The sequence below is a fragment of the Schistocerca gregaria genome, chromosome 1, assembly GCF_023897955.1.
Source record: "Schistocerca gregaria isolate iqSchGreg1 chromosome 1, iqSchGreg1.2, whole genome shotgun sequence".
Classification (NCBI taxonomy): domain Eukaryota; kingdom Metazoa; phylum Arthropoda; class Insecta; order Orthoptera; family Acrididae; genus Schistocerca; species Schistocerca gregaria.
Genome location: NC_064920.1, coordinates 700,217,475 through 700,231,883, shown reverse-complemented (window position 1 = coordinate 700,231,883; position 14,409 = coordinate 700,217,475). Strand labels below are relative to the sequence as shown.

Below are 14,409 nucleotides of genomic sequence, written 5' to 3'. Positions count from 1 at the left end.
GCATACTAGATAGAAGTTGCTCCCACAAATTCAAGGCAGTGTGGGTTATTATTAAACAAGAAAAACAGAACTGAGCAAAATGACACATGTACATTACACATGCTTGGCACTAAGGCCACTTAGGAGGGGTGCTTTCCACCAGAAAGATGTCACTCCCATGGCTATTATAAATATTGTGTCAAAGTTTCACAAATATGGACTCTTATTGTTTATCAAGTCACATAATTAAAAAAATGCATCTTACCAAGGTAACGAGATATGGATGGGGTGATAGGCGAATGAAGACTGTCATTGATTACCTTCTGGTGGAAAAGAAAAATTGGAGACAGTTGATGGGCATATCTGCACTGCCAGAAGAGGCTTTTGATGGAGACCATTGAGTGGTGGTGGCAAAGAAGAGATCCGATGAATTGAAAGACATAAAGGAAGAAAGGGACAGGAAAATAAAAGTGTAGAAACTAAAGGATGGCATGGTACAAGAAGAGTTTGAGGAGTTACTTATGAGAAAATCCCTAACACTGAGTATGGCAATGTGGAAGAGGAATGGGGTAAGTTCAAAGAATCATTTGTAAGCTCTGCTGAGAAGACCTGTGGCAGAGTGTCTGGAAGGGTAAAGGAAAAGAAGACACCATGGTGGAACGAGAGGGTGAAGGAGGCAGTAAAAGAAAAGAAGAAAGCCTGGCATGAATGGAACAGAGACTGACCAGCTGAAAGTAAAAGGAAATACCAGGATAGTAAACATAAGTCTAAGAAAATGGTAGTAGAAGAAAAGAGGAAAAGCTGGGAGAAATTCACTCAATAGTTGGGAAACGATGTTACTAATGGTAAGAGGGGGATATATGGAATTATAAAGAGTATGAGGAAGGAAAAAACATACACAAAGCTAGTGAAAGGGGAAAGCAGAGAGCTATTAATGCTACCAAAGGAGATAAGGAAAAGATGGAAAGAGTACTTTGATAAATTACTGAATGTGAAGATTGGCAATGGAAAGGGAATAGAAGTATAGCAGGGAGGCAGGGGTCTGGAAGAGGAGGAGAATATAATGATGTTAGAAGTGGAACTAGCTCTGAGAAAAATGATAACAGGAAAGGTGCCTGGGATAGATGAAATTACTGTGGAGATGATAAAGGCAGCTGGATCAGTTGGGCTACAGTGGCTATGTAGACTAATAAGATGCATTTGGACCCGAAAATGTGTACCTGAAGAATGGGGAAAGGGAATAATAATCCCAGTTTTCAAGAAGGGTGACAGGAAAGTATGTAACAACTATCGAGGCATCACACTCATATCCCAAGTAGCAAAAATTATGGCGAGGATACTGGAAAGAAAAGTGAGAGGAAAAGTGGAAAGGCAGTTAGAAGAGGAGCAGTATGGCTTTCATCAGGGTAGATCAAAAGTGGACCCAATCTTTAGTATGAGACAGTTGATGGAAAGACATTGGGAGTATGGGAAGGGTGATGACATTTCTCAACCTAGTGAAAGCATATGACAGTATTCCCAAGGAAAAGGTATGCGCAACTTGAAGAGAAGGAGAGTTGGAAAGCAAACACTTGAAGTCATCCAGACAATGTATGAAAAAAAACTCTAGTTGTGTGAGACACCAGTTGGAAGAACTGGATGGTTTAAGAATGTTATGGGACTAAGACAAGGAAGTGTGATACCACCACTACTATTTATAATGGTGATGGATGAAATAGTCAAAGAGATGAAAGAAGCCCATAGAGGAACTGAGCTGAAGCTGTTACTATTTGCTGATGATATTGTGGTGTGCGGAACAACCAGTAAGGAGATACAAAAACAAATAGACATCCTAAATGATAAGTTCGAGAAATATGGAATGAAATATAGTGTGGCGAAAAGCAAGACCATAGTGGTAACCAAAGGGGATAAAGAGGGCAAGTGACAAATTCATATTAAGGGACGGGATATTGAAATAGTGGACAACTTTAAATATTTGGGAATGCTCGTTTGGAGACAGAAATTAGCAAAAGAATACAATAGAGTAGTACATTTCACCAGTGTGTGAGGGGCTTGGTATGGGGAAGGGAAGTTCCAATGAGGTGCAAGCTGGTGCTATGCAAGACTTACTTCACACCCACACTAATTTATGGATCAGAGACTTGGACTATGACTAGAAGAAAGGAGAGTAGGATACAATCATGTGAAATGAAGTTTCTGAGAAGTATGCTAGGAAGATAAGGAGAGACGGAGTGAAAAATGAAGATGTTAGGAAGGAAATTGGAGTGGAGAAGTTGACAGAGAAAATTAAAAGACTACATTAAAATGGTTTGGGCGTAGGATGAGGATGGGAGAGGGAAGAATACCAAGAAGAATCATGGAGTTCAAGATTGAGGGCAAGAGGCCAAGAGGAAGACCGAGAACAAGATGGATTGATACAATAAAGGTGAGTTTGAGGAGGAGAAACCTGCTACAGAACCAAATTGTGGAAGAAGAATGGTGGAAAGACTGAGTAAAGTGGCAAAGTACCATTTATACCCCAACCCGACCAGATGTTGGATAGAGGGGAAACGAAGAAGAAGAAGAAGAAGAAGAAGAAGAAGAAGAAGAAGAAGAAGAAGATGATGATGATGATGATGATGATGATGATGATGATGATGACGATGACGATGATGACAACATCTTACCTATCAAACACTTATTTTCAATAACTGAAACATTAAAATCTGGAGTTTTCCCTGATCCACTGAGCTCTGCTGAAATTTTATCAATCTTCGAAAGTGAGATAAGCATATGCCCCAGAATTACCAATCACTTTTCATCGTTACTGTTTTCTCCAAAGATTTCAAGCTTCTTACATAAAACCTGCTCGGCAACAATTCTGAAAAGCATGATTTCTTTGCTAGTGGATAGTTTGGACTACAACACTATAAAAATACTGCTTCTGCTGTCACTGATATTGTTAACCAGTCTTAACTGAATTTGAAAACAGCTACCTAGTAATTTTAGAAGTAGAGGCCCCTAGGGTTTTTGAAACCATCTATATAGTGATGTAGGTTATGGTTCCATGAATCACACATTGTAACCATTCACCCTGGTGGACCTTTATTTGTGATAAATCAACAACAAAATTCATTTTTTCATGTGATGCTCTAGAGGTTCAAAAACATAATTATTGTACAGACTGGTGGCACGGTGTAATGGTTAAGGTACATTCATGATGTGCAGAAGGCTTTGGGTTTGATTTTAATCAGGTACTCTGAAATTTTTTTTAAAAAATCTTTATCGAAGATTTTATCATTATTTTCCATTAATCTGTTTAACTGTAGCTCCTTTCTTTTTAACCCTTTGGGAAGTCTCTTTAATCATAGTCTTAACTTTTTGATTTGCACTCATTTCCATTTCCTTTCACTTTTTTCCCATTTGGAATGTATTTGCATGTGATTTTAATCATTGTTATTTCTCTTTCAAAATATTCAAACATGCTGATCTACTGCTTAAAAGCAAAATGTGAAATAACCTATTTGTATTAACAGTGCAAAGGTGTCAAAAATGTATAAGAAAAATTTAAGGCACAACTTGACTAGAAGAGGGGATCAGTTGGTAGAGCATATTCCGAGGCTTCAAGGGATCACCAATTTAGTATTGTAGGGCATCATGGACGGTAAAAATCGTAGAGGGAGACCAAGGGATGAATACACTAAAGAAATTCAGAAGGATGTAGGTTGCAGTAGGTACTGGGAGATGAAGAAGCTTGCACAAGATAGAGTAGCATGGATAGCTGCATCAAACTAGTCTCTGGACTGAAGACCACAACAACAACAACAACAACAACAACATATTTAATTGATTTATCATGTAACTGAAGTTTAACTGATTCCTTTTAGCACTCATGCAGATGAACTCACACTTCTCGTTATTTAGGGTCAACTGTCAATTTTCACACCATTCAGACATCTTTTTTAAATTGTTTTGCAGTTTGTTTTAATCTTATCATGACTTTATTACTGGAAAGATCACCAATCTTGGGGATTTAGCATTTTTTTTTTTTTTTTTGTTGCAAGTGTTCTGACCCCTTTTGTGTACCAAGGAGTATCAGCTCCATCATTTGTTAATTTATTTGGAATAAATCTCTCAACTGCTGCCGATACTATTACTCTGAATTCAAGCCACATCTGGTCTACACTTATATCATTAATTTGGAAGGGGTGGAGATTGTCTCTAAGGTAGGCGACAAGTGAATTTTTATCTTCTTTGTTGAATAGGTATATTTTTCATTAATTTTTGGAGGATTTTGGGGTTACAATATTCAATCACACTACAACAACCCTGTGGAGTTTATGAACTCAGGATTAGTGTGTTTTCACAGGCGTCTATTATTCGCGGGGGCTCATGAAGACATAGCAAAGGTTACTTCATTTAACAACTTGTAATGTAATGGACTACTGAAGAGTGCGATTCCACCCTTATAGTCGCATCTGTATGTAGTATTTAATTTTGCCCAAATCTTTTTATTATACACTCCTGGAAATGGAAAAAAGAACACATTGACACCGGTGTGTCAGACCCATCATACTTGCTGCGGACACTGCGAGAGGGCTGTACAAGCAATGATCACACACACGGCACAGCGGACACACCAGGAACCGCAGTGTTGGCCGTCGAATGGCGCTAGCTGCGCAGCATTTGTGCACCGCCGCCGTCAGTGTCAGCCAGTTTGCCGCGGCATATGGAGCTCCATCGCAGTGTGTAACACTGGTAGCATGCCGCGACAGCGTGGACGTGAACCGTATGTGCAGTTGACGGACTTTGAGCGAGGGCGTATAGTGGGCATGCGGGAGGCCGGGTGGACGTACCGCCGAATTGCTCAAAACGTGGAGCGTGAGGTCTCCACAGTACATCGATGGAGTCGCCAGTGGTCGGCGGAAGGTGCACGTGCCCGTCGACCTGGGGCCGGACCGCAGCGACGCACGGATGCACGCCAAGACCGTAGGATCCTACGCAGTGCCGTAGGGGACCGCACCGCCACTTCCCAGCAAATTAGGGACACTGTTGCTCCTGGGGTATCGGCGAGGACCATTCGCAACCGTCTCCATGAAGCTGGGCTACGGTCCCACACACCGTTAGGCCGTCTTCCGCGCACGCCCCAACATCGTGCAGCCCGCCTCCAGTGGTGTCGCGACAGGAGTGAATGGAGGGACGAATGGAGACGTGTCGCCTTCAGCGATGAGAGTCGCTTCTGCCTTGGTGCCAATGATGGTCGTATGCGTGTTTGGCGCCGTGCAGGTGAGCGCCACAATCAGGACTGCATACGACCGAGGCACACAGGGCCAACACCCGGCATCATGGTGTGGGGAGCGATCTCCTACACTGGCCGTACACCTCTGGTGGTCGTCGAGGGGACACTGAATAGTGCACGGTACATCCAAACTGTCATCGAACCCATCGTTCTACCATTCCTAGACCGGCAAGGGAACTTGCTGTTCCAACAGGACAATGCACGTCCGCATGTATTCCGTGCCACCCAACGTGCTCTATAAGGTGTAAGTCAACTACCCTGGCCAGCAAGATCTCCGGATCTGTCCCCCATTGAGCATGTTTGGGACTGGATGAAGCGTCGTCTCAAGCGGTCTGCACGTCCAGCACGAACGCTGGTCCAACTGAGGTGCCAGGTGGAAATGGCATGGCAAGCCGTTCCACAGCACTACATCCAGCATCTCTACGATCGTCTCCATGGGAGAATAGCAGCCTGCATTGCTGCGAAAGGTGGATATACACTGTACTAGTGCCGACATTGTGCATGCTCTGTTGCCTGTGTCTATGTGCCTGTGGTTCTGTCAGTGTGATCATGTGATGTATCTGACCCCAGGAATGTGTCAATAAAGTTTCCCCTTCCTGGGACAATGAATTCACGGTGTTCTTATTTCAATTTCCAGGAGTGTATTATTCTATAATGTGAACTTTATTTGTTTATTTCTGGAGAATATGTTGGCACCAGTGTGAGCCAAAGACATTCGTGTGTGAAAGGTAGAGTGTCGGACATTGTTAAGGTGACTGTTGGAGTGAGTTGTTGGACTGTTGTGGGGAGAGCGTGGTTTTGTGTGGTGGACTGATGATGGGAGTACGGAAGGAAGTCTATATGAAGATGGAAATTATTGTGAGAAAGCTAAATTAATAAAAATGAAGAATCAATAGTAAAACAAAAAGCGAGTACCAGATTTCATTAGCACACAAAGACCCGGACCTAATATTAACAATGTTAGATGGATGGAACGCACCATGGCAAGAATCAAGACAACGAGACCAAATTCAGCATCTAAAGGTAAGGTATTTTAATTAGTTTAAGTATTCTGTGATGTATCATTCTTTTGTCTAAATATTAAGCTTAACACCGTCTGTTGTAGGTACAGACCACCCAAGCTGGCTGGGTGTCGTCAATTGATCATCATAATCTCAGGGTTTGAAATAGGATTTAAATGAATTGAAAGTTTGTCGCTTGATATTTGATTTTCACCCCGGACGAAAGAGGGTACATTACAAACTCATAATAATTAATTTTTATATTCAAATGTTGATGGAGGAGAATCTGTATGGGTATTGAAGTCATAGCTGCTGGGAAGAATTTTCACTTTATGGGATGCTTAGGAAGGTGCAACATAATGTTTCTTTATTATTCATCTGTGCAGATGGAAACAAGAAAATATACCTCTCTTTCATTCATGAAAAAATGAACAACAGACTCAGCTAAGCAAAAACTCACATTCAAAATTACATTTTCATATATTTCCTTGTGTATCTGTACAAATGCATGAAAATGTCTTGAATTTTTCATGGATTCTCTTTGAGTATCAATACTACAAATGGAATACTTGATGAATCAAAATGATCTTTGTCCAAACTTCTGATACTGGTGTATATGTGAAATATGGCAGAACATTCAGAAAAAAATATCATCCTACTATTAATGCAATAAAAGCAATTTTATGACTAAAGTATTTGAGAAGTAGAGAAGCTAACAAAGCTGACTTTTTAACAATAACAATAATAATAACAACAACAATAACAATAATAGTAATATTAATAATAAATATTGCAAAGTGAAAGCAAAAATAACAAATGGACAAATCATGAAGTGCTGCCACGCAGAAGCCACAAATATCTACGCATTTTACAGCTAGGCCACATCACGCATGAGCATGTAAAAAATGTGGTCATCAAAGAGTACACTCGAAGCGCCATGAAAATTTTAAAAAGCAAACTGAATGGTGCTAATATCATCCACCAAGGCACTCAACATCCGGGCCATACCCGTCACCAGATGCACTTGCAGGACTTGTGAGCTGAACCCAAGTAGAACTGGACCACATGAACAGGAAAACAAGAAAACTCATGACAAATCACCATGCACTTCAACCTAGCAATGATACTGACAGGCTTTACTTGTCCAAAAAAGTAGGCCGTAGAGGACTCTTGCAACTGCGGTAGACAGCGGAAGAAGGAAAGTATGTATTAGCAGACTACGTGAATGCTAGCAAAGAACAAGTTCTCACTAAAGTCAACAACAAAGGTTCCCAAAGTAAAGCAGATGTGGATAAATACTGGAAAGCTGTTCGATGACAGTCTGCAAAGTTAAGCACTGCATGAGTAGTTTTTGGAGAAGATTGAAGGCAAAACAGGTACAGAAAAGACTGTTTTGAATGACCAAGGGAACTTAAAGAAGCAAACTGAATGACTTATTTTTGTTGCATGGGGACAAGCCATCAGAACTAACACCATCAAATCCAGAACTGAGAATTCAGCAAAAGATCCAAAGCGCAGAAGCTGATGAAACAGTTAACCAGACCTGGGGCTGCTGTAAAACTATACTCAGACTGATTACAGGCAGAAGCACCATGATGTGGCATGAATGATCCACTGGAACTTAAGCCAAAATTACTATCTACTGGTGACAAGGAATTGGTGGGACTCTAACACAGAAAAGTTGTCAAAAACAAACATGCCAAATTCTATCCCAGTTCCAAGTTCAGACATATTGAATGCTGGAACGTAATATATCATATTCACAACTGTGGAGAAAAAAAGAAGGTACGGTACCAACTGGTGAGACAAAACCTGAAAAACTTGCCAAATATGAGGACTTGAAAGTCAAAGTACAGTGACTCGGATGTAAACCAGTGAACATGATCCCAGCAGATCTCAGCACACTGGGAGCAGTGCCAAAAGATTTTAGTAGGCACTAGGAAACCACTGGCACCAATACAATATGTATCTGCCAACTACAACAAACCACAATACTGGAATCTCCACGTATTACTCATAGATATATCGTGCAGTCTTATATGCTTGGGAAGTACCAGACTAGTGATAAAACATAAAATCATTATCATCATCGTCATCATCATCAATATTACGATTAAAATACTAATGTGCTTGAAAATGTTTTATAAATCATGATGAACACTACTACAGGGACTTATTGCATCACTCACATCTGATGTTAGTTTGTATCCACTCTTAAACAGAGATTAGCACAACAATTTGTTCACAACCTCTCTCCTCTTGTCAGCTTTGGGCTTGACTGAGCAGACTTTTGGGCTATTTTTATTTTGCATATAAATGTATAACCAATATCTTACGAGAGTATTGGAAGCATTATTCGGACTTTTTAAATTACTTAATTTTACTGTTGTATGATTAGATATGAATACAAATGCTAATATTAGTAACAACAACAACAACAACAACAACAATAATAATAATAATAATAATAATAATTATAATAATACTGTGCTTTGCAACCATTGAAGGTATGCATATTAATCACATCTAATCACACCACAGTAAGAAAGATTAAATAATGAGTGAAAATGGAAAAGAGAAGGGGTGGGGGGCTAGAGGGAGTTGTGGTGGTAGGCATTATACTGAGCAGTAAAACTTACATGTCAATTAAATTTACAAAAATTAACTTGTTTAGAAAATAAAATGGACTACAGTGTTGCAGTGCATCGTGGAAGTGTAAGACATATTATTGTAAAATAATAAAGCAGAAAATATATGTAATCTGCATTAAATATGGTAAATGATATGATATGGTAAATCTGGATACCGTCCAAAGACAATTTGGTATCACCTTTTGGTAGCCATTTGGGGCATTCTTTAGAAGGAAAAAAAAAAATGTAATTTTCTTACAAGGGTGGTGAAAAACATAATTCTTATTATAGCAAAATTTGGGTTTCATGCAGCTGCTACTGTTTGGGGTTACACAATAAATTATGAGGTTTCACTTGCAACTAACTGAGTGACTTTCACAGATGGGTAGCAGCATTAGGTACGAAAATATTGAATGTAGAGAAGCAGTAGCTGCATATCAGTGGTATATTGGTCGGAGAGCGAGGAGATGCAGAGGTGAGTTTGTATGGGGATGAAGCATGTGACCAAGAAGCAATATACAAAAAAGTTGCACAATGGAAAGCTGAACTCCGGAAAGTGAAACAACTGGAAAAGAGATGTGGAACAGAGTGGACAGATAGAGAAACAGTGAGAAGATAATCGTGAGAAGTTGATACAGGACTACAGATTAAATTAAATATAATCACTTACATCATTAAACAGTCAATTTATACAGTTGGAAGCAAATTTTGTGTGCAGAAAAAAATCTGATTGATTCAAAACTTCATGTTATGAATGCCATCAGCAAATAACTGAAAGCTCCCAAACAAATTACAATGTATCCTGCTCCTGCTCAACTGTTAAGTAGGAGGCAGGTAATAGTCCAGTGTTGATGATGATGGTGTTGGTTTGTGGGGCGGTCAACTGTGCGGTTATCAGCACCCGTATAAATTCCAATCTTTACTCAGTCCAGTCTCGCCACTTTCATAAATGATGATGAAATGATGACAACACAAACACCCAGTCCCTGGGTGGAGCAAATCCCCAACCAGGTTGGGAATTGAACCTGGGACCCCGTGATCCAGGGGTAGTAATGCTAGCCTCTAGACCATGAGCTGTGGACACTCCAGTGTTAGACTTGTCGGTTCATCAAATTTTGCATACAACACTTTCATTAAAAAGCAATGTTAATTATGACAAAGCAATTAATGAATAACAATAATTAATAATTAATTTCTTTACATGCTACAAATCACAAATTCTAGTACTTACCATGGAATATGAAGAATCACTTTATTAACAACTTTGGGGATAATTCCCAGCTTTGAAAAATGCATCCCAGTGAACAGACCAACAATGGCCCACAAGCTTTGAAGGGGAGCAGGGTAGACTCCACATTTTATGTTATTCTGTAAAAGGGAATAAATTTAATATTACTAAGTCAAATTTAACAACTTTTAAAGTCAAAGAAATTAAATTCCTCACACCATTCACAATCAATAAAGACAATGCAGTCATTAATTCTGTGTTTCCATGGATTTTCAACCAAATGTTTTTTGAAACAGGAGAGAGGCAGTTAAACAACGGGTGATTACTCGAGAAACCATATTCTGCAAGTACTCATTGTTGAAAGCTTTGTTTGAATGGCATGTCTTAAGTTCAACAAATAATATTATTATATAAGCTTTGAATTCAAAGACTGTTAAAAAACACTTTTCAGTCAGTTTTAATGAAATGTGCACTGATATCCCCTGAAAAACAAGGCATTGACTTCATCAAGATTGTGGGACATCCAGAATTGAAAAGGTGTCACATAACAAGATTTCATATTGAAGAAACTATTCTGAGTATTCCTAGGTGAAGACTTCAGATCTTTAAAATTGGCAAATGAAGAAGAAATATGTGTAATGAAACATAGCTAAACCACCTTATCATTCTAGTCACAGGCATCCATTTAAAAAAAAAAACTGAAAATGTGTTTCTTAAAATTTTAAACAATGGCAAATAAAGAGTTAACAAATCATTGCCATACAATTTAAATCTGGCAGCTGCTGCTTTGCACTGTTATCAATGCCGATAGTTATAATTTAACACACCAAGCGAGGTGGCACAGTGGATAGCACACTGGACTCGCATTCGGGAGGACGACGGTTCAATCCCGCGTCCGGCCATCCTGATTTAGTTTTTCCGTGATTTCCCTAATGCACCAGGCAAATGCCGGGATGGTTCCTTTGAAAGGGCACGGCTGACTTCCTTCCCTAATCCGATGAGACCGATGAACTCGCTGTTTGGTCTCTTCCCCCAACCAATCCAATCCAATCTAATTTAACATTGTTTAGATCTTTTCCAAAACATTGACTGTGATGGCAGAGGTGTAGAATGGATTGTGCTCAACAACTGCTTATGGTTCACCACACCTGAACACTAGCCCACACTAAAGGTAGCATAACTCCATGATTTGCTTTCTACACTTGAATACATATCATCTATCACTCATCCCCTTCAATGTTTTAGCACACTGCCTACTTCCATGGAACACACAAGTGATCTTTTTCACTATGGGGCTGAAGTGCTAACCTCACAAAAAAAGGATGTGTTGGCTCCTATGACCTCAACAGTACAGGTACTGGAATGAATTATTTACTTTGCAGTGGGATGTACACAGTTATTAAACTTACTACAAGATAAAAGCAGTATGATAAACCAATACTCAAATAAATGCTCAACATAAGCACAGGATTCATAACCTTGTCTAACACATTGTACTGATCTACCAGGAATAAATTACTTTCCATTAGAGAATTTCACATTTGAAAAAACACGTTTCAGTGATACATGCATTGTACCATTAACGTGAAAAATAGATGATTTATTCAAGAGAAAGGGCTTCACAGACAGGACAAATCAATAATTGATTGCTCCATCTGTGGCCCTTATGCAAACCATTATTGGACTTGGCATTGATTGACATAGTTGTTGAGTGTCCTCCTGAGAGATAGCATGCCAAATTCTGCCTAATTGGCATGTTAGATCATCAAGATCCCAAGATGGCTGAAATGTTCCAAAAATATTCTCAATTGGGGAGTGATCTGCGACCTTGCTGTCCAAAGTAGGGCTTGGCAAGTGTGAAAACAAGTGTATTGGTGGGCATTATCTTGTTGGATGACTTCCCATGGTGGGCAATACCATAGGAGCAGAATATCATTGATGTACTGCTGTGCAATGAGAGTGTCACAGATTACAACCAAAGAGATGAAAAGAAGTAACACCCCAGATGATTACTCCTGACTGTTGGGCCAACTGGCAGGCAAAGTCAAGTTGACACCCCACTGCTGACAGGAGCATCTCCAGACACACCTCCTTCAGCTTGGAATCTACTGGAGTGGAATTGTCTTCATTGAAAAGTCTTGCTTCAAACTGAGCCCCAACAACAAACTAAGATGTGTCTGGAGATGCCGCAGACAGCAAAGAGATACCAACCTGATTGTCACCCGCTGTTCGGCCTGATAACCAGGAGAGATGGTCTGGCGTGCCATTTCTTTTCACAGCTGGACCCCTTTGGTTGTCATCCATGGTGCCCGTCCACCACAGTGGTACACTGACAATCTTCTATGCCCCATTTTGGTGGTAATCATGGAAAGCATCTGGGGGTTTCAGTAAGATACACTCAGGTGATAAAAGCCATGAGACAGCGATATGCACAGACACAGTTGATGGTAGTATCACATACACAAGGTATAAAAGGGCAGTTCAATGGCAGAGTTGTCATTTGTGAAAAGATTTATGAAGCGATTATGGTTACACAACAGGAATTAACAGACTTTTTGAATGCGGAATGGCATTTGGAGTTAGACAAATGAGACGTTCCATTTCAGAAATTGTTAGGGAATTAAATATTCCATGAACCACAGTGTCAAGAGTGTGCCAAGAACATAACATTTCAAGCATTACCTCTAACCATGGACAACATAGTGGCCGATAGCCTTCTCTGAACAATTGAGAGCAGCGGTGTTTGCCTATAGTTGTCAATGGTAACAGACAAGCTATATATTCATAATGGTTAGTGACAATAAAAATAAAATGACTGCTCAGTATTCTGTCCTGTACCAGCTTTCACTTAGTATGCTCTCCAATAGCAGCAGCATTACTCAAATAGAGCATGTGCTCCAGTGTAACAGGTATGTGGAACAATATGAAGTACAGATGTGGAGTAGAATGTGCCCTTATAAGAAGTAAAGAAGTCGTCATCTGAACAACAGATGCTCCTATTGGGGGTGGTATCCCATTGCCTTCCTCCAGCCTTTGAAATGACTTCATCAGACAATTATGGGGGGACTTACAGTTTAATGTGGGCTCTGAAGAATGGTGCAACACTCTATAACAAACAATGTGAGAAGTGAACAAAGTCATAACTGACAGATAAAAAACATAGGACTGACTGTGGATCAAATCTGAGACCTCTGGAGTTGGAGTTTGGTATTTTACCAATGATCCTCTAAGCTGCAGAGAATTCTTAATTAGTCATCAGTGTATTTCAACACAAGTGATTTCACAATGTGACTAGTGCATGAAAAGTAGTTCAGTTTTCTCTGAGTCATCTGAGGGAACCTACAAATGTATGAAGCCACAGGGAAAAGTTCTATGGATCACTGTTAATGAGTGTTTGGAGGTAAAAATGCAATTATTTTTCCACAGACTTGTTTAAGGTGAACAAATGTTGTGTAACATTTTTGCAATAAGTACATTCGATACCTAAAATGCAATTCTAGGAAGATTGTTGACCTCTAAGCCTACCATAATCTTTTCATTGGAAGCAAAATATTATCCCGCAAAAAATGTTTGTAACTGTATGAACAGACAGAAGGTAGTGGAGGTCAAATTTCGTAAATAGTGTGAATGCTCCAAGTTTTTGCACTGCCGAAGTACTTTTTCATTGTGCTGGACCAATTTCAATGTAGTACATCCAGAGTATCGTCTAGTAATATTCACTAGTTATTTTTTTTACCACTGAGAAGGAAGAACATATTATACCTTCCAAAAAGCACTATCCACAACCTTTCCTGCAGATGAAATCCAATTCACTAATTCTGGTGTGGACACAGCATCCAGCTTTTACGCACGAATCGCGCTTAAATTTCAGTTTAGTGTCCGGTGCAATATGGTGGACCCATTTTTCATCCATGGTACGTAAACATCATGTAAAATTATTTTCTACACTTTTCTTTATCTTTCTTTGCTCTTGCCATCTCTCTTTCTGTCCTTTGCCACTCTTTGCCTTCAGCTCCTGGTCCTCTCCAACCACAGACAAATCCTAAAACTTCAAAGGCAGAGCAACACATGAAAGCGTGTGTGTGTGTGTGTGTGTGTGTGTGTGTGTGTGTGTGTGTGTGTGTTCTTTCCTCCCTGAAGAAGAAACTAACACTTTGGAAATTAGATACATTTTTTATACTTTTAAATGTATCGTTCCACAGAAGTGGGTGTTTCTGTCAGTTTTCACTCTGATTTAACTCTACCTGGCACATTCTCCAAAGCAAATGTTCCACACAGGCTATATACACTCCT

General features: G+C 39.8%; 1 protein-coding gene across 11 annotated transcripts in view; it reads right to left on the bottom strand.

Moving 5' to 3' along the window:
* The window catches only part of LOC126365377 (carnitine O-palmitoyltransferase 1, liver isoform), a 234,911-nt gene that overhangs the window by 67,867 nt on the left and 152,635 nt on the right, over window positions 1-14,409 (bottom strand). For all 11 annotated transcript variants that reach the window (XM_050008139.1, XM_050008145.1, XM_050008149.1 and 8 more), the window contains one exon: window positions 10,120-10,256. In XM_050008139.1, coding sequence (XP_049864096.1) covers window positions 10,120-10,256 — 137 coding nt within the window. The remainder of the gene's footprint in view (window positions 1-10,119; window positions 10,257-14,409) is intronic.